Source organism: Metarhizium robertsii (genome assembly GCF_000187425.2).
Source record: "Metarhizium robertsii ARSEF 23 chromosome Unknown MAA_Scf_2, whole genome shotgun sequence".
In the NCBI taxonomy this organism is placed as follows: domain Eukaryota; kingdom Fungi; phylum Ascomycota; class Sordariomycetes; order Hypocreales; family Clavicipitaceae; genus Metarhizium; species Metarhizium robertsii.
Window position 1 is genome coordinate 1,701,731 of NW_011942160.1, and position 24,025 is coordinate 1,725,755.

Genomic DNA, 24,025 nt, shown 5'->3' on the forward strand with positions numbered 1-24,025 from the left:
TAGAGAAAATGAGGACAGCTCTACCCGTGCAACATGCAATGTTCATGCTCAGGGAACTGAAGAGACTGCAAGTTTGGTGTGGCCCAAGCTTTCAGGTTGCGTGCTGGCCGCCGCAGAGCCAGACAATCCATACCTACTACCATGTAGGTACAGTACAGTACGGGCACGACGGAGTACTCCTGCATCCACACAGTACCTGGGGCGCACTCCAAGATGGGTGACAGCTGGGCTGGCACGCGAGTACCATTGCTTCAAGGCTGCGTACTCCGTACTCCGTACAGTACGGAGTACTTGAGGATTTGGGCACCTGGCACCTGGCCCTCTCACCTGGGGCACCTGGGGCACCCGAGCGGAGCCTGCTGCTGGAACAAAATGGGGCTAGCCACACCAAGAGGGAAATTAAGCGAAACGCAGCATCAGAAACCGTTGGTTGGCGTCCTGGGCGGCGCGTGCTGGCGTGTATAAAAATACAGGACACACATTATACAAAGACCGGGCCTGCCCTCCACTCGATTTCTCCCGCGCCGTCGCCTCCGTCCCCTAGAGCCGCCCAGTCCGCTCAGCTCAGCTCAGTCAGCAAGCCAGCACGCTGTTTGACTCTCCATCCACACTTGCACCGCCGCACCCGCCACACTCTGAGCGGATTGTGAGTTGCTGCTCCTTGGCCTCTTCATTGGCTCTTCATCTGCCTACAGGTGCAATCACTGCAGTCGCGATTGCCTCAACTCGCATCTGATAACTCACAAATTCATATTCATAAGTTTGTACCTGGGAGTCTGGGAGTATCTAGAACGGCTGCATTTTGCACATAGAGAGGGGCTAAAGTGTGCACCCTCTTCCCGTTTCTCACCATTCGATACTTTCTCTTGTATTCGATACCCCAGACCATATACTCCGTCCTCGAATTAGCTATATGCCATTTCATAAAGGCAAGTCGCATTGCAGGCCATCTGAGCTTGCAGCGTATCCAGTATACTTGGACACATTGTGTCCAAAGTGAACAACATTCCGGCCCATCCCTATACATCACATCAACACATCAACACCAAACCACTTGGGCATTGTCTGACTTGAGCTTTAACCAGCGATCACCCGCACATCAACCGTCGCCTCCTGGGGGGTGCAGTGCGAGGGCCGATTGTCCGGTAACTGCACCTCGATAGCGACGCTTTCATCTGTTTCCGCCACTCAGCGCCATCGTCGGAGCTGGCTTGTCATATTAATCATTTAATACTTTACTTACTTATTTTCTCTTCTTTTCAAATCCGACATAATGGCATCTAGACTGGATAGGTTGGTGACAATCCTTGAAACGGGGAGCACCAGGCTTATACGAGAAACCGCCGTCAACCAACTCGCCGACTGGCAAAAGCAACACCCCGATGAGCTTTTCAATCTACTATCCCGCGTTGTCCCCTACCTTCGCCACAAGGACTGGGAAACTCGCAGCACGGCCGCCAAGGCTATTGGCAAGATCTGTGAAAACGCGCCTCTGTACGACCCAAACGAGGATGATGGTCCATCGGAGCCAAAGAAGGAAGAGAATGCTGGCGAAAATGGCCACATCAAGAAAGAGGAGACCGACAAGGAAAATTCCCTCACTGGCCATGACCATGACCTGCTCAAGTTTGAATCTCTTGAAGTCAACTCAATTTTGACTTATGGTAGGGAGTTGCTCCGAGGAGGTGGTATCGAATATAGCTTGGCCTCATTGGATCCTCAAGCGAGACTAGAGCACCAAAAGAAAACTCTATTGGGCCGGCTTGGCTTGTTGGGACGCAAATTTGAAGACGAGGAGATGCCCGTTGTCGCACAAAGCCAGACCCTACCCATGACTCCCATAGACGGAAGCAATGGTAACGGACTAGCCCGAAGTGACAGCATATCGCAGAGTCAAGGCGGAGAAGACTCGCAACTTAGCTCAAGACAACTCAACGTGTTAAAACGAAAACGAAAGAGAGAAGCTATGAAAGCCTCTCAAGGCAAAGGTGGATTCGGTGACCTTTCTCTGCGACGTTCAACGACGGCTGGATCCGAGTCTTTAATTGGAGACGAGACGCCTATGGCTGAAGGAGAGTCCAAAAAGAACGGCAAGATGAACGATTACTTCAACCTGGACCGGCCGACTGATGTCGATGAAGACACCAAGGTTGTCAGTGAATTCAAAGGCCCAGTGATCCCCATCAAATCAGAATTGGAGGTCGAAGATGTACTGGAAGGTGCTGAGTGGCCGTATGAACGATTATGCGACTTTCTCAAGATAGACCTCTTTGATCCTTCGTGGGAGACACGCCATGGGGCTGCAATGGGCCTGAGAGAAGTTATCAGGGTCCATGGTGGGGGTGCTGGGCGCGTTCGTGGAAAGGGCAGGTATGATAACGAGTCACTCAACAAGAGGTGGCTGGACGACCTTGCCTGCCGACTTTGCTGTGTCTTGATGCTGGACCGCTTCACCGACTACAGTTCGGACACCTCTGTGGCCCCTATCAGGGAGACTATTGGGCAAACTCTCGGCTCCGCCTTGAAGCATATCCCCTCCAAGTCGGTTTACGATATCTACCGTATCCTATATCGCATGGTGATGCAGGAAGACCTCGAATTAGAGCGCCCTGTCTGGGCTGTGTGTCATGGTGGCATGGTTGGTCTTCGATATGTTGTTGCCGTGAGAAAGGACCTCCTTCTGCAGGATGGCGATATGATTGATGGCATCATACGGGCCGTTATGAAGGGCTTGGGGGATATGGATGATGATGTTAGGTCCGTCAGTGCCGCCACGCTCATTCCCATGGCAAAAGAATTCGTCACGATGCGCCCAGATCAACTGGATGGCCTGACGAGTATTGTTTGGGAGAGTCTGTCAAACCTAGGTGACGACCTCAGTGCCAGTACTGGGCGCATTATGGACCTTCTCGCGACATTGTGCGGCTTCCCAGAAGTCCTCGACGCCATGAAGGCATCAGCAGCACAGGATGAAGAGCGGTCCTTCACCCTTTTGGTCCCTCGTCTGTATCCATTCCTCCGTCACACCATCACGTCTGTGCGGCTCGCTGTATTGAAGGCTTTGCTCACATTTGCTAACCTTGGCGATGATACTTCGCACGGTTGGCTCAATGGTCGAATTCTTAGGCTTATTTTCCAAAACATCCTCGTTGAGAGAGACCAAGAAACGCTCAACATGTCATTGGAATTATGGAATGCCTTAGTGGGCAGCCTGGCGAAAAACCCAGCAATTCTTGCAGATGAGTTTGCACCTCATATTGATTCCCTCATGGAGCTTACCTTACATCCAATCGGCATCTCGCGAAATCCTATTCCGATGAATGCGACCTTGTTTCAGAAACCGTCCGGTGGAACATATTCAGCACAAGGCATGGCGCCGCCCGCTGGCCGACGACTGTCGTCTCCGGATGGCGCGGATAGAGCACCAAAACGACGACGCAAATCTACTAAGACGGAAGAGCCGATTTCAACCGGAATGACTCACGATGTTGATGGTCACATGATGCAAGGTGATGTTGATTTGGTTGGCATGGATGTGCTCATCAGATCTCGTGTATCAGCAGCTATCGCCATGGGCAAGATCATGTCTCTGGTCCCGTCATCAAATCTCGACGACTTTGATGCCCTACTGGTGCCTGGATTGACATCTGCCTTTTCCTCGACGCAGCTCAGTGCCTGCTTAGTCATTGACGAATTCGCCAAGAATTGTACAAGCCCAAATGAACCATCACGATATACGGAACAGCTGCAACGCATGGTAGAACTGGACAGACCATCCTCATATAGAGACCTCGTCAATTTCGTGCAGCGGGCTAGGACGCAGTGCCAGCAACTCATTCACCTGTTCCGCGACCATGGAAAAGTCTCACATGGCAAGCTTCCAGTACTTCCAGTCGTTGTACAAGGCGAGCCAGAAGCAGGACCAAATGCCTTCTCAATCGCTACGGCAGAGAAGTGCGTCGGAGACGATTTCGAGAGACTAAAGAAGATAATGCCCCCCGGACAGCGCTTGATTGCTAGCCAGCAGCTGTCAGAGGCTAGAAATATTGCCATGGCCGCTATTGAGGAAGCTAAGGCGTTCAAGGACGCCCGAGATACTAGAATCAGAGCTGGTGCGGCTTGTGCCATGGTTGCGATGAGACTGCTGCCGAAGAAACCAAGCCCCCTGATTAAAGGCGTTATGGACTCCGTCAAAACAGAGGAAAACCAACTTCTTCAGAACAGATCTTCCGCAACTATTGCCAGACTCGTCCAGCTTTTCGCCGAGAAGGGCCGAAAAGGGCCTGCCGACAAAGTCGTTGCCAATCTTGTCAAGTTCTCGTGTGTTGAAGTTGCGGAGACCCCAGAATTCCCGGTTCATGCCACCAAAACGTCCTGCATCCTCTCCATGCAAAAGGAAGAAGATAGGGTTGATCATCCGGATGCAGCGAAGTGGGCAAAGGAGGCCAAAGCCGCCAGAATTACCAGGCGTGGCGCAAAGGAAGCCCTTGAGATACTTTCAAAGGCTTACGGTTCCACACTGTTGGAAACAGTTCCCAGTCTTCGAAACTTTATGGAAGAACCTCTGGTCATGGCCTTCACAGGCGACCTCCCTGCCGAAGCAAAGGACCCTGAGAGCGTTTTTGGCCAAGAGATTGTCGATGCCATGTCCGTCATCAGAACAATGACACCAACACTAGACGTTGCTTTGCATCCGTTTGTTATGAAAATGTTACCGCTTGTCATTAAGGCGCTCCACTCGGAGCTCTCAGTGTTCCGATACATGGCAGCCAAGTGTCTCGCTACGATTTGTAGCGTCATTACGGTTGAGGGCATGACTGCTCTTGTTGAGAAGGTCCTCCCATCAATTAGCAACCCCTTGGACTTGAACTTCCGCCAGGGCGTCACTGAGGCCATTTACCACTTGATCGCGGTCATGGGTGATGCAATCTTGCCATATGTCATCTTCCTCATTGTGCCGGTTCTTGGCAGAATGAGCGACTCTGACAATGAGATTCGACTTATTGCAACTACATCGTTTGCCACGCTGGTGAAACTTGTTCCGCTGGAAGCAGGAATCCCTGATCCGCCAGGCCTGTCTGAAGAGCTTCTCAAAGGCCGAGATCGAGAAAGGACTTTTATTGCCCAGCTGTTAGACCCTAAAAAGGTGGAACAATTCAAGATACCTGTTGCTATCAAGGCTGAACTGCGCTCATATCAGCAAGAAGGTGTAAACTGGCTTCACTTCCTCAACAAGTATCACCTCCATGGCATTCTCTGTGACGACATGGGCTTAGGCAAGACCCTCCAGACAATTTGTATTGTGGCCAGCGATCACCACCAACGACAAGAGGAATTTGCCAAGACAGGCGCTGCTGATGTGAGGCGACTACCATCGCTCATTGTTTGCCCTCCCACTCTTTCTGGACATTGGCAGCAAGAAATTAGGACATATGCACCGTTCCTTACAGTCACAGCTTACGTGGGACCGCCTGCTGAGCGAAAAGCAATCAGAGATAAACTCGGGGAGACTGATATTGTAGTGACATCATATGACGTGTGCAGAAACGACACGGACATTTTGGGCAAACACAGCTGGAATTACGTTGTTCTTGACGAGGGCCATCTGATCAAGAATCCTAAGGCGAAGATTACTCAGGCTGTGAAGAGGCTTGCGAGCAACCACCGCCTCATCCTGACTGGCACGCCGATTCAGAACAACGTACTGGAGCTCTGGTCACTGTTTGACTTCCTCATGCCAGGCTTCCTTGGCGCCGAAAAGGTGTTCCTGGACCGTTTCGCCAAGCCGATCGCGGCCAGTCGTTTCAGTAAAGCATCATCAAAGGAACAAGAAGCAGGAGCGCTGGCAATTGAGGCGCTCCACAAGCAAGTATTGCCATTCTTGTTACGACGGTTGAAAGAAGAAGTGTTGAACGACCTGCCGCCAAAGATTCTGCAAAACTATTATTGCGACCTTAGCGATCTGCAAAAGAAGTTATTTGAGGACTTTACCAAGAAGCAAGGCAAGAAGCTGCAGTCGGAGGCTGGCCGTGACGACAAGGAAGCAAAACAACACATCTTCCAAGCCCTGCAGTACATGCGGAAACTGTGCAATTCACCGGCCATGGTTATGAAACCAGGCACTCCTGTTTACGACGACACACAGAAGATCCTACAAAGGCAAGGAACGTCAATCGAGGACACAATTCATGCCCCCAAACTTACAGCGTTGAAAGACCTCTTGGTTGACTGTGGAATTGGTGGCGATGATGGGGATACTAACGATCCGTTATATCAACCAATTAAGCCACATCGAGCGCTCATCTTTTGTCAAATGAAGGAAATGCTTGACATGGTTGAGAAGAAGGTTCTGAAAGAGCTTTTACCTTCGGTTTCTCATCTTCGACTAGATGGATCCGTGGAAGCAAATAAGAGGCAGGATATTGTCAACAAATTTAACAGCGATCCATCCTATGATGTCCTGCTTTTGACGACTAGTGTCGGTGGCCTTGGGCTCAATCTGACTGGTGCCGATACCGTCATTTTCGTCGAACATGACTGGAATCCGCAGAAGGACTTGCAAGCCATGGACCGTGCGCACAGAATTGGACAAAAGAAGGTGGTAAATGTATACCGCCTCATTACGCGTGGTACCCTGGAAGAAAAAATTCTGAGTCTGCAGCGGTTCAAGATTGATGTAGCATCGACAGTTGTCAATCAGCAAAACGCAGGGCTGTCGACGATGGATACAGACCAGATTCTTGATCTATTCAATCTGGGCGACTCTGGGCCCAACTTGATATCTGATAAGCCGCAAAAGGAAGTGGACGGACGGGAAGAGGATATGGTAGATATTGAGACTGGTGACGTTCTACGTCAGCCAGGTAAGAAGGCCTGGCTGGATGATCTGGGTGAGCTGTGGGACAACAAGCAGTATGAGGAAAGCTTTGACCTGGACGACTTCATGAAGACCATGTCATGAGCCAACCCCCGACGAAACGTGGTCACTGAGATGGTTGCTTCGCTACCTTTATTTTTTATCACTCCAATAGGAGGATACCGGAGTACTGGGACCTGATTTTTGGGAGCATTTGGACATGCCTGGCGCACGCGGTTAAGCGAGTGGATTTGGGCTTTGTACAGTAAATAGATACTAAGCCGGACAATTTGTACGACTATTCCCAAAACAAAGGGGCACGGAAGACACTGGACAGTTGATTTCATGACACATTGGCCCACGACAAGTGAATATCGCGTGGGAAAGGTGCATGCAATAATGTTCACATGTTGGGTAAATAATGCGACGAATGGTGGGGGCGGTTGGTGGGCATGTCATGTCATGTCATGTCATACTAAGTAGCTTGTCCTCTCAAGTGCTGTCATACCAAGTTGCCCCGCCAAGCTCTTCTTGTCCAGACTCCAGACTCTTCCTGAGCCCGTTGTCCCGCACCGCATCTCCCAAGTTCCATTGACTTGGTTCAATACGATAGTGACACCCATGACTTATGTTTAACAGTTAGACCGCATATTTGAGACTCTGACCCGTCCAGCTGGAATACGTAGCTAGGATGCCTGTCGACTATAGCAAATGGGTAAGTAGCAAAGCTCCAAAATTTCAACTGGTTCCCTTATCCCCCGCCCTCCCCTTGATGATGATGATGACGCCACAGTCCTACCATCCACACTGATGCTGAGATGCCTTGCAGGACGCGCTGGAGCTCAGCGACGACTCCGATATCGAAGTCCATCCTAATGTAGACAAGCGATCCTTTATCCGTGCCAAGCAAAGCCAAATCCACCAAGAACGACAGCAACGCAAGCTCCAGATCGAAGCGTACAAATACGAGCGGCTCATCCACGATGGCCTTCTGAAGCGCATTTCGTCCCTGCTGTCGTCGTTGAGGACACACGCTTCGGAGGCTGCGGGCAGAAACCCTGGTGAGATTGCCTTCAAGGCTGTTATGGAAACGGCCGGTGACCCCAAGGACGACCAGGTTCCTCCACGGCCTGAAGGACTACACAGCGACGGCAAGGAGCCCAAAACATATTCACAGATGATGGCTGCTCTGCTGGACGAGGTGAACAAGGCGCTTGACGCGAAGAAGCCCGATGACCGATATCAGGCAATGATTACAGAGCTTCAAGGCCACGTGGACAAGATTAACGAGATGCAAAGGGAGCTTACGCCGAAACTCGAGAAGCTTCTTAAAGAGGAGGGAAAGAAAATTACAAGTGCCGACATTCACACTGGATTCGACAGTTCACACGTTGCGAAAGCAAAGCCGTCTGAGAAGAAGGGTGCGTCCACAGAGGTGGAGCTTTTGAACCCCAATGCTTTATCTTCAGACTCGCAGTCACCCAGCGACAAGGCGAAGATTGATGAGGAGGCAGAGGTCGAGGCTTCTCCTGCTGCTAAGAAGTTTGCCCAGATTGACTCCAACGACTACAATGCCAGTCTGCAGTTCCTGTCACAAAACCCACAGATCTTGACGGAGAAGGAGACGGACGGCCTTTTGGTGCTGGCCTTTGACGCAGCACTGGAAAAGAAGGGTGGCTACTGTCGTCAATGTGTCCACCAGGCTCTGTTATTACAGTACTGCAGGCTGCTCGGCAAAGACGGGGTTAGACTATTCTTTCAGAGAGTCACAACCAAGGGTCACCAGGCGCAGACCGTATTTTATGATGATGTCCGAGACACTTACACGCGCATTGAGAAGCGGGCGCAAGAGATAATTGCACAGCGCGCCGAGGAACCCGAGGAAGGCGTTGAACAGATTCAGCTGCATGCCGTTGAGCCAGGAACCGTTATTCAAATCAAGGTGCCTTCAGCCGAGAGCCAGGACGCTGATGAACAGCATGCCCGGGAAATTTTTGACGGATTCAAGCCGGAGATGAAGGCGGCCCTGGAGTCGGGGAATCTGGATGAAGTGAACAAGGTTCTAGGTCAGATGAAGGTCGAAGAGGCTGAGGAGTTGGTTGCGCTGTTTGGAGAGGTAAGTTGGCGAGGCGCTTCCCTGGTGGACGATATAACTGACATTGGTGATAGGCCAACATCCTTAGTCTTGAGGAACAGATTATAGATGCTACGACAGAGGAAGGCCAAAAACAGTTGAAGGAGCTGGAAGCGGCGGCCAAGGCAGAGGCAGAGGCCGAGGCTGCGGGACCTGTGGGAGATCCTGAATGAGATGCGGGCTGGGCTTGGGGCTGTAGTGATGCGCGATGTACAGTATTGATAAGTATGTCTCCTGCATGTTTGTCCGATGGTGGTCGAGTCTGCTCAGGTTTGAGCACTTTACTATTACCTAAGTAGGTAGTAAACTTCTATCCCCTCCCTGGGGGCAGTAGTAAATACATGCATAAACGCGTATCGAGTCATATTATTCTCGGCGCAGACTTGGTCATGGACGACATGTAAGGAGTATCGGGCCTCGCTTTGTGCTGCCACAAGCTGACAGGCTTGCAGGAGATGATTGGTGTTACAGAGAGTGAAAAGCCATTGTGCCAAGTGTGAGGGTGGCGATGCGTGATGGGTTGGTTGGGACACGAGCGACGAGATAAAAATAGCTGCGGCACTCCAGCCACACAACCAGCCACTTGTCGCCTGCTGGGGTCCCGCGGTCTGTTTACGACTGGTCATCCCAGTACGGAGTAGTAGTTATTTCTCTTGGCGATTCGCTTGGCGATGCCAATTTACGGGATAGGAATAAAGGACAAGCATTTCTCCGAAATGCCCCGTATCTGCTCCGTACTCCGTTCTCCTTTTGTACTGGCTCATCTCGCTCCTCAGTGTCTCACCTCGCAACAGCCTGTAACGGGCCTGCTCCACTGCTGACGTTGGCCGGCGTGCGGCGCAGCACCGCCTCCAGAGACGAGCTGGTCTGTAAGTATGTATATATACTTTGGTTGCGTGGTGGTTGATGGCGTGTGGGTTTCAATATTTGGCTTCCTGGGACAGTACAGAGTACACGGTACCTAGATACTTAAGTACCTGGACCTAGAATAACAGAATATTTGAACCTTCCTGCTCTTCGTCACCCCCCCTGTTGCCCCTCTACCTTGGGGTCTCGATTCTTTTCTTGTGCTCGGGGAGTAGTAGATCATTTTCTCTTCTTTACACTACTTTTTATTTAACTCACCACATCCACGCACGTGGGCTCTGTTTCTTATCTTTTTGCCATTTCTTTTTCTCCTTGGGCCCTTTCTCGTTCTGTCTGGGCATTTGAACTTCCGGCTTAGTGCTACTGATGACGTTGCTGGCTTCGTAACATCCGAGCTTTCGTTGTACGATTCGCTTGTGTTGATTTCCCAGGTTCCAGAAAAACAAAAACAAAAAACAAGACCCCAGATCCGTCAGCTATTCCATACATTTCCATTTCGATCCTCCATCACCACAGCCATGCTCATACCACTGCGGCAAGTCCTCCTCGCAGCGCTGGCCGCTACCTCAGTCCACGCCACCCCCCAGGTAGCTGCAACTACAGCCGCAGTTCCTTCACCTTCGTCAACATCCTCCTCGGGCCAAGCATGCAATAACTCGCCGACCCTCTGCGGCCGTCAATATAATGCCGTCACACACATGGGTGCTCACAATAGCGCCTTTCTCCGAGACAGCAGCACGGGCAACTCCCTCGCCGGGAATCAATTCAAGAATGCAACGCTGGCTCTGAATGCCGGTCTTCGGCTCCTTCAAGCACAGGTTCACAAGCCAAATTCCACACTAGAGCTCTGTCATACCTCGTGTGACTTACTAGACGCGGGGGCCCTCGAATCATGGCTCAAGGACATCAACGCTTGGGTAACCAAGAACCCCAACGACGTGGTAACCCTGTTGCTTGTCAACTCGGACAGGGCCCCTGCCTCCGACTACGGCGCCGTCTTTGAAAGCTCTGGACTCGCCAAGGTTGGATACAAGCCGCAGTCAAACCTTGCGACGGCGACCTGGCCGACTCTCCAGTCCATGATCTCCGCCAATGCCCGGGTGGTCACCTTTGTCACAAACATGGACTACTCTGCTTCTACGCCATACCTCCTTCCCGAGTTCGACCACGTCTTCGAGACGCCCTTTGAAGTCACAGCCATTGGCGGCTTCAACTGCACCGTCGACCGGCCGTCAAAGGCCAACCCGGCTTCCAGCTCCCTGTCCAGCGGCTTCATGAGTCTTGTCAACCACTTCAAGTACCAGAGCTTGGTAGGCAGCATCCAGGTACCCGACGTGGATGCCATCAACATGGTCAATAGTGCCGGTACGTCTGAGACAGGCAACCTGGGCAAGCATCTGCAACAGTGCAAGACGGAGTGGAACAAGGCTCCCAACTTTGTGCTTGTCGATTTCTGGGACAAGGGGGACCCCATCGCTGCACTTGACAGCATGAATGGCGTGACTGATGCTACGGGGAGATCTACAAGCCAGTCGAGTGGTCAGTCGGCCGGGAGCAACTTTGCCAAGGACAGGAAGTTTGGCATCGGGGCTTTGGTGGCCTTTGTTTCGGCCGCATTATTGTTGGTGTAAACGAATTGGGAACCCCGAAGGTATTTGATTTTATCTAGCGAGGCGTTTTTGGAATGGCGCTTTTTTTTAGCCTAGGGGAATACAGGAATCAAATAGCATTAGATTGGACTAGATAGGTGTACAACGCATTAGTCAACGGAAGGCTGATGTTGTTGTATAATATACGAGCTTGTCAAGTTTGGCTCATGGATGGTTATTCTGTAAAGCGAAGTACGCATTTCCATATCGGACATGTCAAACATGTAAAGGATGGCGGTCAAGACACCAATGCCCGCCATCCTTTCATTTCTCCATGCCGACATTGCCTTGGTAAGGTTCCTAGAAGTATACTATTAGGGATGGCTGCCGTTCAACTGCCACGGGCAATCTGAAACAGTCTAAGAAAAAAGTGAGGACTGGTACGCATTGCCCCGAGACATTGAATGGGCAGTTTTCGGGAAAAAGAAGGGGAGGGGGGTGGACGTCGGACAGAAACGGGACTTGACTACACATGTGCAGTTATCAGAATAGTAAAAAAAGATAACTTCAAAATTATTATATTATAGTTACATCCGTATCTTAATCGAGAGCCCGCTCACTTAATGGAGAATATTTCCCATGGCAAGTACAGTTTTTGCCCTTTCCACGTGCATGAAGCTGCAAGTTGTATGTACATACGTCCGACCTGGTGGAGCAGCGGCGTCGGCTGGCGACGGGCTGGACGCCAACTTCCGTCGAACCTTTGGCCACCAGACCTGCTGCCGCTCGACATTGCACCAGACCAAAGCTAGAACGACGACGACGGACCCGTACTGTCGAGTTCAAGCAGCCCGTATCCCGGCGATCGCACGGTATTCTCCCACAAGGATGGACTACAACGCCGTTCCCACCCCCGAGGCGTGCTACGCCGACTTTTGTCTCATCCCGGTACGCGGCGCCCGCATGGAGCGTTTCCCGGGGTGCAAACATGGCTGACAGCCGCTGCAGGTCGGCACGGGCAATGTCTCGGTGGCGGAGGAAGTCGCGCAGGTCCAGCGCGTCCTGGAAGCCAGCGGGTTGAAGTACACTCTTCACTCGGCGGGCACAACCGTCGGTACGTCTGGCACGAGTCTGCGACGGAGGGGAGGGAAGCAGTGTCCTTTTTTTTTTTTTTTTGAGGCTGACGCAGCGTAGAGGGCAGCTGGGACGACGTCATGGCGGCTATTGGCAAGGCGCATGCGGTTGTGCATCAGAGGGGCGTGGTGAGGGTGCAGTCGAGCATGCGCGTGGGCAGTAGGTACGTGTGTGGTTTGCGACGCCATGTGCCGCCGTGTGCTGACTTGGAGCAGGACGGACAAGAAGCAGACGGCCGAGGACAAGGTCAAGAGGGTGGAGGACTTGTTGGGAAACAAGAGTTGATGAGTGCACCAGCAGTGGCGTTTGATCACAGGACGCGTTGGGAGAGTGGAATGGCTATTGCGTCCAGATGTAGAACCAGCGTACCTTTCTTTTTTTTGTTCTTCATGCAGTCAATTTGGGCTTTTGATTGTACCAAGCACTACTCATACAAAGCACCGTTTTCACATTACACCCAGTCCATACCCTGCCAAACACTGTAGCCTCGCGATTCCCCGTCATCGAGCCCCAAGCAGCCAAACTCCAAAAAACGACTTATCCCCGCATGGTCATTTTCTTCTGGCTTCTTCGAAGTTCCTTTTCCTTCTCCTTTTCAAGATACTTCTTCTGCGCTTTGGCGTCCAGACCCTTCAGTTCGGCGTCACGCTTGGCCTTCTTGGCCTTTTCCTTCTCGAACTGACGCTCCTCGCTCTTCTCCTCCTCGGCTGCCTTCTTGATCTGGGAGATCATGGCTTCGCGAGTAGCACGGACCTTCTTCAGGACCTCGGGGCGGAAACGGCCATTCTGGACAAGAAAGTCGGGCAGGCGGAGAAAGTGCGAAAAGATGGGCAGCAGGTTATCGTAGTTGTTGTCGGAGGGGAGACGATACTTGAGGAAGATGCGCTTGCGAGGGGCAGCGTCATCCAGCTTGACGGGTTTGTCGACAGGCTGGTCAGATACAATGAGGTACTCGAACTTGTCACCAGCGGCCACGACGGCGTCAATGAGGTCTTGGGTAAGCAAGGTGTCGGTGACTTCGGCGCTCTCGCTCATGACCGTCAGCCAGTTGGGCAGCTTGGGGCTCTCCTTGGTGGCAGTGAGAGTGACATCGTATCGGTCCTCGCGGAGACGCTTCATGCTCTCCTTGTTGACCAGGGCCCAGACGAATCCATCATAATTGCTCTTGGCGTCCTTGGCGCGAGCTTCCTCAGAACCGGGAAGAGAGGGGATAGTCAAGCTCTCCTTACCGTCAAAGGGGTAAAGGAACGCTTCCATGACATCGCCGGGCGCGGTAAAGACGTCGCTGAAGAAGGAGGCGGCCGTCTCGGCGAGGTTCATGATGGGGTTGAACTTTTTGGTCAGAGTGAGCTTGACGTCAACAAAGGCCGTGTTCTGTCGTCCCGAAGCGTACGTGGCAAACTCGAAGAGTGACTTCTCCTTGAGGAGGGAATCGGGCTTGATATCCTCATTATCCATGGTGGGCACGGCGCCGAAGCCGACGAGGGCGAACTCCTTCCTCAGAATGGAGGCATTGGCTCTGATCCAAGACCTGGCCTTGGAGCGGTTGGCTCGCGCACCGATAATATGAAAGATGAAGATCAAGGCCGAGATGGCGAGGATGACGCCCTCCGCCTTGAACTCGGACAGTGAGTGGCGCTCATGGACATTGTACCACTTCGTGTATGGCCTCGACGTGGCCGCAGCACCAGCGCCTCCTATCGTCGCGGCAGGGACAGGCTCGGCAACAGGATCAGGAGCCCCGGCAAAGTCGGCAAAGTCTGGCGATTGACATGGTTAGCATTGGATGGTGATGCAATTCTCGCAGAAAGTCCAGGGCCAAAGTCGCATCAAGTCGCATCTCATTTTTTGCGAGGCAAAATTGAATGCGAAACACGAAACATACCCGGATCAGCCTTGGACTTGACAGCAGGCTCATTGGCCTTGCCGCCGCCAAAGACGTTTTTCAAGAAATCAGCCATGACTGCTTGTGGTCAAGGCGGACGATGGAGGCGAGGGTTGAGGGAAGCGGAGAGGGAGGAGCTCTGAGCTTGTCAGCCAACGAGGAAATTTGGGAGACGTATGGAGTACCGAGTACAGACGCAGCTGGTGGGTCCATGTCTGCATCGTTAGCGTTGGAGCGTCTGCTGCTCTCTTTGTGAGTTTGAAGAAAAGGATGCCAATGCATCCTGAAGCTACTTCTACTATCAATACCGCGACCGAAGCAGGCCGAAAAAATTATCCAGATCCATATGTCCTGTTGCGAGATGGTTACAGCTAGTTGGTTGGTGTGCTTGGAGCTTTGAATGTCCAGCTAATGTCCAGCACGCCTTGGCACAGCTAACTAACACACTGTGCGTCCATACAGCCCAAGACATAGAGACAAGAGGCAAAATGTCAATATCGTTTTCATCCACGAGAGAACCAATTAGTTCCACAACAAGAGCATACATACAAGTTATACGCTTGCAATTTTTACAATGTTGCATTACCGATGCCAGCTTCCACGTCATAGCAAGCTCGTCTCCAGGCAGCTCCCAGTTGATGGGAACCCGTTGCCCCGCCAACCACAACTTGAAGAAGAACATTCGCCTCGGCCCTGACGCATCTTGGACCTACGCTTTCATACAGCAATCATGACATCTTTGAAGCCAATTCCAAAATGCCTCGAACGAAAGTGACAGTGAAATATGGCAAACGGTCGACGCGTACCAAGGCCGAACGCCTATTCGCCGAGCTACCTCAGAGTCCAGTACGAAAACCAGCAGTTGTGGACATCGACGAAGCCGTAGCTTCAGTGACAAAAAAGCTGTCGATAGTGCAAATAGAAGACGCGCCAAAGCAGCCACGTAGATCACCTCGGAAAAGCGTCAAGCGAATAGAAATCATAGATGATGCGACCGACTCCTCAGACACCCCAGAAGACCTAGGCGACTCGGCCTATAGAAACTCCAAGGGGGATTCTCAAGACGCCGGCTCTCGAAGCAATGACACCGGAGAGGAAGACGGTAAAGAGAATTTACTGGACGAAATAGCTGGCGACACATCACTGCGGATTTTGACCTGGGACGAGGTCTGCCCCCCAGGAGACCGCATAGAGAAGATCGCAGAGGCCTCCTACGCAGAGGTATACCGCGTCACAAATGAGCGAGGAACCAGTGTGATTAAGGTCATCCGTTTAACCTCGCCGATCAAACCCCAGACCAAAGCCCAGGTGCGATCCAAGCTTGTCGACGAAGAGCCCCATTCCGAGGAGGATGTCAACGGCGAGTTGCAGATATCCGAGTGGTTGGCCGATATCCCTGGGTTTGTGGTATACAAGGAGAGATATATCGTCCAAGGAAAGACGTCGAGAGCATTACTCGAGACGCACCAAGTGTTCCAGAGGCGGATGAAGAGAAAGGACCCTGGACGAGCACAGTTCTATCCATCACCAAGTCGGTATCTGGACGATACCAAATTTTTGGTTGTCGAGTTGGGGGATGCTGGCACTGCGTTGGAGGATTGGGAGTTGAGAAACGAGAGTGAGCTATGGGATATTTTCTTCCTCGAGGCCATTGCTTTGGCCAGGGCGGAGGAGCTCGCCATGTTTGAGGTAAGAGGCCTTGCGTCTTCTATAGAGGAGTCGGTGAGGGTGATTGGGTCTGACGTAGAGTTTTCAGCATCGAGATCTTCATGAGGGCAACTTGTGTATCAGACAAGCACGGCCCCGGACGCAAAGGAAACCTGGATCGCAGGGATACTTTGGCTATTCAGGTGTCGACATCACCATCCTGGACTACGGACTGTCACGAGCGGAGGATCTGTCCATCGACTTTGCAAAACCGATTGCCTACGACCTGGAGCGGGATCTTGGTTTATTCACGAGCACCCATGCTGCGCAATGCAGAGTATACCGTCAGATGCGGTCTTTCCTGCTTCGAGCGGACCGCAAGTGTCTTCCCCCCGAGGCACACAAGACTCCCTATGCCAAGGGCGTCGACGGGCCACTTTGCTGGGAGGCATACGTGCCATACACTAATGTGCTGTGGTTGGCTTATCTTTACGGATATCTGCTTGATAACTTTCGAGGGGACGCGAAGGAGCTGGCGCATTTTGAGGAACAGACGGCCGATATGTGGGCGTACTTGAATCCCGATGCCGACGACAGTGTGCCCTGCTTCGGCGCCGCAGGCGACATTGTATGCTTTGCCGTCGAATCGGGCTGGATCCGGGAAGAACAGCTCATCGGGTCAGAGGCGTCGATGATTGAGAGAGAGGATAGCATCATTGTATCGAAAGAAGATGGGGACGTAGACGTGTTGTCGAGGCGGTTGTCGAAGAGGTTATGAGCTGCTGAGACGCTGGACTGATTTAAATCTCCTTTTCTGTATCGTGCAGGACATCGTTGCCTGCTGCAAGGATGTCTATTTCTGGTGTTTATATTTGGGGAGGTGGCGTTTGGAATTATAGATACCATTCAGCGGGTTGGGACTTGGGATGGAGTGTTTATAGTTGGGTTATCTTGTATAGATGTATAGTTTGGATACCACTGTAAATATTGGCATTGTTCGCACTACTACTACAACGTGGCGATGAAGGCAGGCACAGAGTTGAGGAGGATGCGCACCACAATACTGAAAAGGTTCGTCATCTCCGATTTCCGGGGCCATTGGCCATCTTCAGGGCGGAGCCCCCTGGAAGGTGGCATCTGATCAGGTACGGAGGAGCTCGTGATGGATAGCGGAGGGTGCGTAGATACGTTGCAATACATGAGGCGCAACGTATCAACCGAGGTATCCCACTAACGTGTCTAAATAAACACCATGGGGCACCAGTCGCCGAGGTCAACAAGATGAACGGATCGCCCCTGCAGTTCGGCACCAGCGGCGAGCCGTGATTGGCTGGCAGCCCAAGAGTCGCTCTGGAGACGTCCTGCAGTTGGCCCAAGGAACGATCACACTGTTTTTGTCCACAAAAGCCTCGGCTCAACGCCGCCATCCACATTCCACTTTACGACGCCGACCGAAAAACCCACCTTTGGACTGTTTTCGACCGCCTCCCCGACTGTCCGACTGGCATGTTCGACGACAGCGCCGGACCACATGTCATGTCGTGGTCCGCCATTTGATCGCCCTCCTCTATGCCTTTGGCCCTGGCACGCCGTTTCCAACTCTACTCTTCTCCTACGTGTGCGTCGCTTGTGGTGGTGCTGCACGACATTGCATCATCATCATTAATATCTGCGCCTTGACCTGGTCAGCCTCGCCGTCGGCTTCCCACCTCCTCCATTGGACTTGCACGGATTTTGCGAACACGAGGCTCTAGGAGTCGCATCCCCTCCTTTTTTCCATCTTCAATAATCCATCGATAGTCTTGGTTTCAAGGACAGCACAAAGCACAACGGTAGACCTCTTCCGAGCCCTATCCGCCGTCCATGCCGAGTTGGTAATCCGCTCGCCCAAATCCTCGGTTGCCTGCCATGTCGTCAGTGAATGGATCCTCCTTCGCTGCCGGAAGTCCCGCCATGACCGCCTCTGCTCCGGATGCATTTGGCCGCAACCTTCTTTCGTCGTCAATTTCCTCGCTACAGCCCTCCACTATCGCGTCGAGGCATACATCTCAGATTTCCAAGACATATCGCCAAGCCTCAACCTTGTTCCTGACGCGTCGTCTGCCCGAGGCCCTCACCACTCTAACACCGCTCATCACCCCGCCTGGTTCAGCTGACGATGGCGAGCCTGCGCCTGTCGCTGGGGCTTCGCGGACCACGAGGATCAAGGTGTGGAGCTTGTATTTGACTATTCTCAATGCCATTTTGGAATTGGACCCCGAGGAGGGAAAGGATGCTTTTGGTAACCAGGAATGGAGGGCACTGTGCTCAAAGGTCCGTGACGGACAAGTTTGGGAGGAGGTTGTTCAAAACGGCTACCATGGTGTTGAGGGTGATGTTGATTCAGACGTTGTCATCAATCTGTAGGGAATTCCTGTCCCCCTTTGCGCCCCCTTCTCACTTAAGCTTGGCTAGAGTTCACGGCTAACCAGTATCCATGAAGAGCAACTATTCTACTCGCGCATGCTCGTGATCAGATATTGAACCAGCGTCGGCTGGAGACCTATCTGGCCACTACAACCACGCCGAACCTTGATCTGGCGAGCAAGTTCAACGGCTCGCCTGCCCCAGGGTCGCGTATGGGCTCGCGATACCGGTCACCAGCTCCAGGCACCAGTGGTGCGAACACCCCACGTGATCTCAATGCTCGAGTCAAAATTCTTGAGCTGTACACTCTACACGTCTTGCCGCGGAATAACGAATGGGACTATGCGCGTGAGTTTATCAGTGTGAGCCCCGTCTTGGATGATGAGCGAAGGGAGGCATTCGTCCAGGCGCTTCAGAGTTTGCAAGAAGAGCAGCAAGAGCAAGAGCGCTTGGAACGAGAAGAGCGCCAAAGGCAAGAGGAGGAGCTTCGCCGAGAAATCGAGGATACCAAGCGACAACGCGCAGAAAATGAAGCCAGGGAACGAAAGAGACTTGAGGAGGAGCGAGCAAGACGAGAAGCCAGTGAAGTTGATTATGGCGTTGAACAATCGCCTAGTTCGTCAACAAGCGGCAACAAGTCTCGCCAATCTCGCTCAAGTAGACCACAACACCGGCCGAACAAGCCTTCTGTCTCATCAAGACAGAATGGCAAGGCTGTTGCACCTCCAACATTTACTGCGCGAGCCACCATGGTCGTTACCAGGTTACGATCTGTGGTTGAGGAACTGGCAAGGTCTTTGAATAGCAACCCGGCCTTATTGATGAGATTTTTAGCCTTTATTGTTGGATTCTTGATTATGCTTGGGCACAAGGGTATCAGACAACGAATCCAGAGAGTTTTGGGCGCTTCGTGGAACAAAGTCATGGCCACGGCTGGCATGGGCACCAAGGTCAGCTATATTTAGACCGACTCTTGTATTATATGAACTATCGCATCATGAGGAGTTATGAACGGAACGGGACTTTCTTTTGTATCAACTACGTAGGCATATTAACATTGGGGTATAAGTTGACTAGGCTGATACTGAGACAACAAGGCAAGTTGTTCTATATATTATAGCTTCGGCATGTTCCAGGTACTCTGCACCTCACTTGAATATACATTTTCAAATCCTATACATTATGGTCGCTCATGAATATGTCTCCTTTTTCTTGTATGTGAACAGCCTTGAAGTTGGTAACCATTGTCACTGAAAATGGGGAATATTGCAATTCCTTTTGGCCCTAAACAAGTACAAATTTGGCAGAACTCTTGCATTCACGCCTCTATACTCCAAAACGCCGGAAAATCTAACACATCGAACACTACTTAGTATATTCCAGCATAATTCCCAGACACGTGGAACCCTGCTGCCCAAACCCGGGCCACTTCAAGGCTAGTAATTCGCCGACCGATTCGTTTTCTTTTGATAGAAGAGCTGTACATGCACATATTAGCATTGAACTCGTCCAACTCTTAGCCAGCGCGAAAGGGAGGAAAAAAAAAACTTACATCTGTCCTCGAACTACCTAGATTTATAATCTTCGGACAGCCGTCACGGTCCTTCTCCAGCCGCGTGCACTCGAAGCAGTAAAACGCATCCGAGATGCCCTCCCCGCCGCACACGACGCATTTGTTCTGGTAGTTGCCGAAGCTGCATTCGTCGCAGATGCGCACGAGAGTGGTAGGGCGCACGTAGGAGTCGCAGACGGGGCACTTTCCGTCGCATTTATCGCAGAGGCGGCCGATGGCGATGCCTGATTGTTTGCGGCACATGACGAGATCGCTGGGGAGGTGATTGTTAGCTCGGTGCTTGGAGAATTTGTGTCAAGCTGAAGATGGGGATGGAGACTTACGGGTGGTGGCGGGACATGATGGCGGTTGACGGGCGTGATGATGAGACAAAGAATTAGATGACGTTGCTAAAGAGAAAAATAGAGGTTCAAGAATTCAACCTTTTTTTTGCCGCCGGAGGTTAGTAATGTGCAGACAGTTGGCACGCCTGACACTTTTTGGATTTCTCAGCCTTGCGTGGCGGGCGATGCTGGGAGGTTGATGAGCAAAACCTCGGCCAGGCACCGCCGGCCAATCAGGTCATTTGCGCTGTGCAATGATTCCATCTTCTCGCTTGGGGGGGCGCCCAGCTGCCAACCGGCTGGGGCCCCACTCTGCGCAACTCGACGACAATGGTTTTGTGACCCGGGAAGCTGTTTTGACGATGGTTGATTTTCCACACAGCCGGCGACAAGTTTTGAAATTCCGGCATCACGATATATTGCACAGCACGAGGAGCTGATTGCAGGGGATAGATGGACCCCGTCCATTGACGCTTCAGCTTTGGATACATGCGATAAGTCCAGCAACCCGGCCCGTCATGGCCACGGAGACGTATGCTGCAGCCTCTGTTCCTCCCCCCCAAAACATCCACCACTACATGTACATTGTCAGAGTCTAATCTGTAAAACTAGCATCCCCCCAGCCGTGGGCGGATCGCCAAAGCTGGAAGAAGACAAATCCCGGCGTGAAGAAGCACCCCTCAAGAGAAAAGCATCACTTGTTGACGACGATGACTCGCCCTACACCAAACGCCAGCGACAAGACGACGACGACGGCTCGCCGCCACGTCGCAGACCGTCTATCCAATCAGCGGCCCAAGATCGAAGGGCGTCTGCCACACAGGAGGAAAAGAAGCGCGGGAAGCGGCTATTCGGCGGTCTCCTGAGCACACTCAGCCAGACGAGCACCAACTCTCAGCACAAACGACGGCAAGAGATTGAACGGAGGCAGCAGGAGCGCATGCAAAAGCAGAGAGACGAGGACGACAAGAAACGTGCAGACAAGGTGGCCAGGATAAAGGAGACTAGGATCGTGGAACAGATTGATTTCGAGGAGCAGGTGGTAAGTATCGACAATGGTGGTTCACTTCAGGCCGGGGACGAGACGAATGCTAATGGGTGGCTAGATGCGGAACAAGCACTCCAAGTTACTAGCCCTCGCGGAATTCTTAAAGACAAAGTCGCAGCCCTCTATTGTAAGTCTGGCGCCGTGTCATCCTGCACTGTTGTGTGGGAGCAAGCTAACGCTCAGATAGTATTACCTGCCGTGGAAGAGGACGGCAGACCAGGAAGACGCCATTGACGACCAGGTTCGCTCTGCAAAGGACACTATAGCCAAGGAGGAGGCGGAGTTCAAGTCGAAAAAGGAGCTCCATTTAAGTCGGTATCAGCCGCGACGACCGTCATCCGACAAGGAAAAAGACGGGATCGGACGGTTGGAAACCGCGCACGAAGGGAAGCACGGCGAGGAGCGGCGCGAACAGGAGCCGGATACCAAGGATCAAGACAAGTCGGTGCATCATCATGATCCACACGATGAGTCGGGGGACGTTGTGGTGGAGGCTGACGAGGACACAGTTATTTACTAGGGAGCTTGAACAGGGCGTGCGTTTGTTTCTGTTTCTGAACGTCACAGTTGTATTATATGGCATGGCTTGAGGACCATTTCTGCTAGGCGTTTGTCTGTAAAGTGTTGCGGTGGTGTTATGGGTCTGGAATGGCTAGTTTACCAAGAATCGAGGTTAATAGGTCCATCATGCATAGCTTTGAGACTCGTCTTTATTGACGGATGTCAAGGCGTAGAGGACGAAGTAGTATGCGTCTCATTGGCAAAATCATACATTGCTGTTCACCAAGGCGGTCAAGCTCGTCATGATACGTCTCGCTCTGGTGCTTCGGTGCCACGCGCCCGACCTTGACAAAACTCTGAAAAAAAAAAAAATGAAAAAAAAAAAAAAAAAACCGAGATTGAAAGGCATATGAGTATCCCGCATCTGCAGGGTGGACACGTCGGACTCGGGCCAAGCTAAAACGGCACCTGGGATCCATGGCGCCGGGCGGCTGCCCCCAAATACAGCAAACAAACCTCGGCTGTCTCCACCCCAGCCGGAGCTGTAGGCGGCATTCACCATACACCCCGTTCCCGATCCCTGAGAAATACCAGGCACCGATGAGGAATCATTTCCATTTTTGACAAGACAATAGCTCCATGAGACACGGTAGGGACCAATTGACCCGTTTCTCTTGCCGGCAATGCGGGGAAGAGGGCCCCGTGAGGTATATTCGTTGTTTGGTAGGCAAGCTAACTGAGGGACAACAAGAGTCAAGTGCGGGCGTGAGCTTGCGTCGGTCTTATGAGAACACAACATCCATCTTCTGTATGAAGTCCGGTTTCCCTCCGCCATCTTACACCGCCCTCGACTATATAAACCCGTCTGCCCATATCATATACACCGGCCATGCCACGCTCACCACGCCTACCGCGCTCCAAAATCAACACCATGGCATCTAAACTAGTCCCCAACGACCCACGGGTCCGCGAGGAGACCGCCTCCATCCGTGGCAAGCAGTACAACTACATCCTCGGGGAGCCGGCGTCGACCCCCATCGAGACCGTCTTCCTCATCCACGGCTTCCCCGACATGAATTTCGGCTGGCGCAACCAGATACCATACCTGGTGTCTCTCGGCCTGCGCGTCGTGGCCCCCAACATGCTCGGGTACGCGGGGACCTCGCGACCAGATGACCTTGCCCAGTTCTCGCACAAGAGCATCTCAGCAGACATCAGGGAGCTGGCCATCAAGTTCGTCGGCGAAGACGGACAAATCGTGCTTGGCGGGCATGACTGGGGCGGTGCTCTCGTCTGGCGAACCGTCCTCTGGTACCCGGAGCTCATCAAGGCAGTCTTCAGCGTGTGTACGCCCTTTGCACCGCCGAATCCTGTCTGGGTCCCGCTGGAGGACCACATTGCCGCCGGCCGGCTGACCAACTTCAAGTACCAGCTGCAGCTTGCGGGGCCGGATGTCGAGAGAGAGCTCCAGAGCGAGGAGAAGGTGCGGCAGTTCCTGAATGGCATGTTTGGCGGCTGGGGAGAGGACGGAAAGACGGGCTTCTCTACGAGCGAGGGCGTGCTTTTTGATAACCTGCCTGGCTTGGGGCCCTCACCGCTCGTTTCCAAGGAGGAGCTGGATCATTATGCTGCTCGGTACATGCTGCAGAGTGCGCCGCCGATGAGGGGCCCCTTGAATTGGTATAGGACGAGGAAGATTAACTATGAGGAGGAACTGGCTTTGACCAAGGACTTTAAGCAGATTAGTACGCCGGCCCTGTTTATTAGTGCGACAAAAGATGCTGCGTTGCCGCCCGCAATGTCAGCCGGTATGGATAGGTGGTTCAAGGATTTGACAAGGGGAGAGGTCGAGGCTTCACATTGGGCCCTGACACAGACGGGGGATGAGGTGAATAAGTTGATTGGAGCGTGGTTAAACAAGGTTTTGGATGGGGCGGTGAGGGCTTCTTTGTAGGCGTTGTGTTATGCGATGACGACTGTTTAGTTTGTGAAGACACGTTTTTAGTTGTATTGATGGCATATTTTACATCATACAGTCTTGTGTGCCATGTCGACTGTAGGT

At 52.3% G+C, this 24,025-nt stretch overlaps 10 protein-coding genes across 10 annotated transcripts; 8 read left to right on the forward strand and 2 right to left on the reverse strand.

Moving 5' to 3' along the window:
• Positions 1–1,273: 1,273 nt before the first annotated feature.
• Positions 1,274–6,961, forward strand: MAA_05899 (SNF2 family DNA-dependent ATPase domain-containing protein; the record flags this gene model as incomplete). Its single annotated transcript, XM_007823897.1, has 1 exon — positions 1,274–6,961. The coding sequence occupies one exon, from the start codon at positions 1,274–1,276 to the stop codon at positions 6,959–6,961; it is 5,688 nt and encodes a 1,895-aa protein (XP_007822088.1).
• Positions 6,962–7,547: 586 nt separating this feature from the next.
• On the forward strand, positions 7,548–9,163 carry MAA_05898 (Hsp90 co-chaperone Cdc37; the record flags this gene model as incomplete). The annotated part of the gene is made up of 3 exons (XM_007823896.1): positions 7,548–7,571; positions 7,686–8,972; positions 9,026–9,163. The coding sequence occupies 3 exons, from the start codon at positions 7,548–7,550 to the stop codon at positions 9,161–9,163; spliced, it is 1,449 nt and encodes a 482-aa protein (XP_007822087.1).
• A 1,212-nt stretch (positions 9,164–10,375) lies between these two features.
• MAA_05897 (PLC-like phosphodiesterase) lies at positions 10,376–11,488 on the forward strand (the record flags this gene model as incomplete). Its single annotated transcript, XM_007823895.1, has 1 exon — positions 10,376–11,488. The coding sequence occupies one exon, from the start codon at positions 10,376–10,378 to the stop codon at positions 11,486–11,488; it is 1,113 nt and encodes a 370-aa protein (XP_007822086.1).
• Positions 11,489–12,334: 846 nt separating this feature from the next.
• MAA_10808 (uncharacterized protein) lies at positions 12,335–12,865 on the forward strand (the record flags this gene model as incomplete). Its single annotated transcript, XM_011412727.1, has 4 exons — positions 12,335–12,394; positions 12,455–12,560; positions 12,641–12,743; positions 12,796–12,865. 4 exons carry the CDS (start codon positions 12,335–12,337, stop codon positions 12,863–12,865), a joined length of 339 nt encoding a protein of 112 aa, XP_011411029.1.
• Positions 12,866–13,117: 252 nt separating this feature from the next.
• Positions 13,118–14,541, reverse strand: MAA_05896 (DUF1682 domain protein; the record flags this gene model as incomplete). The annotated part of the gene is made up of 2 exons (XM_007823894.1): positions 13,118–14,340; positions 14,466–14,541. The coding sequence occupies 2 exons, from the start codon at positions 14,539–14,541 to the stop codon at positions 13,118–13,120; spliced, it is 1,299 nt and encodes a 432-aa protein (XP_007822085.1).
• Positions 14,542–15,221: 680 nt separating this feature from the next.
• MAA_05895 (Protein kinase-like protein) lies at positions 15,222–16,890 on the forward strand (the record flags this gene model as incomplete). Its single annotated transcript, XM_007823893.2, has 2 exons — positions 15,222–16,154; positions 16,222–16,890. 2 exons carry the CDS (start codon positions 15,222–15,224, stop codon positions 16,888–16,890), a joined length of 1,602 nt encoding a protein of 533 aa, XP_007822084.2.
• A 1,130-nt stretch (positions 16,891–18,020) lies between these two features.
• MAA_05894 (peroxin 26) lies at positions 18,021–19,483 on the forward strand (the record flags this gene model as incomplete). Its single annotated transcript, XM_007823892.1, has 2 exons — positions 18,021–18,514; positions 18,595–19,483. 2 exons carry the CDS (start codon positions 18,021–18,023, stop codon positions 19,481–19,483), a joined length of 1,383 nt encoding a protein of 460 aa, XP_007822083.1.
• A 471-nt stretch (positions 19,484–19,954) lies between these two features.
• On the reverse strand, positions 19,955–20,431 carry MAA_05893 (PHF5-like protein; the record flags this gene model as incomplete). The annotated part of the gene is made up of 3 exons (XM_007823891.1): positions 19,955–19,996; positions 20,071–20,344; positions 20,415–20,431. 3 exons carry the CDS (start codon positions 20,429–20,431, stop codon positions 19,955–19,957), a joined length of 333 nt encoding a protein of 110 aa, XP_007822082.1.
• Positions 20,432–20,932: 501 nt separating this feature from the next.
• On the forward strand, positions 20,933–21,982 carry MAA_05892 (Pinin/SDK/MemA protein; the record flags this gene model as incomplete). Its single annotated transcript, XM_007823890.1, has 4 exons — positions 20,933–20,946; positions 21,027–21,456; positions 21,521–21,589; positions 21,650–21,982. 4 exons carry the CDS (start codon positions 20,933–20,935, stop codon positions 21,980–21,982), a joined length of 846 nt encoding a protein of 281 aa, XP_007822081.1.
• Positions 21,983–22,852: 870 nt separating this feature from the next.
• On the forward strand, positions 22,853–23,917 carry MAA_05891 (alpha/beta hydrolase fold protein; the record flags this gene model as incomplete). The annotated part of the gene is made up of 1 exon (XM_007823889.1): positions 22,853–23,917. One exon carries the CDS (start codon positions 22,853–22,855, stop codon positions 23,915–23,917), a length of 1,065 nt encoding a protein of 354 aa, XP_007822080.1.
• Positions 23,918–24,025: the final 108 nt, after the last annotated feature.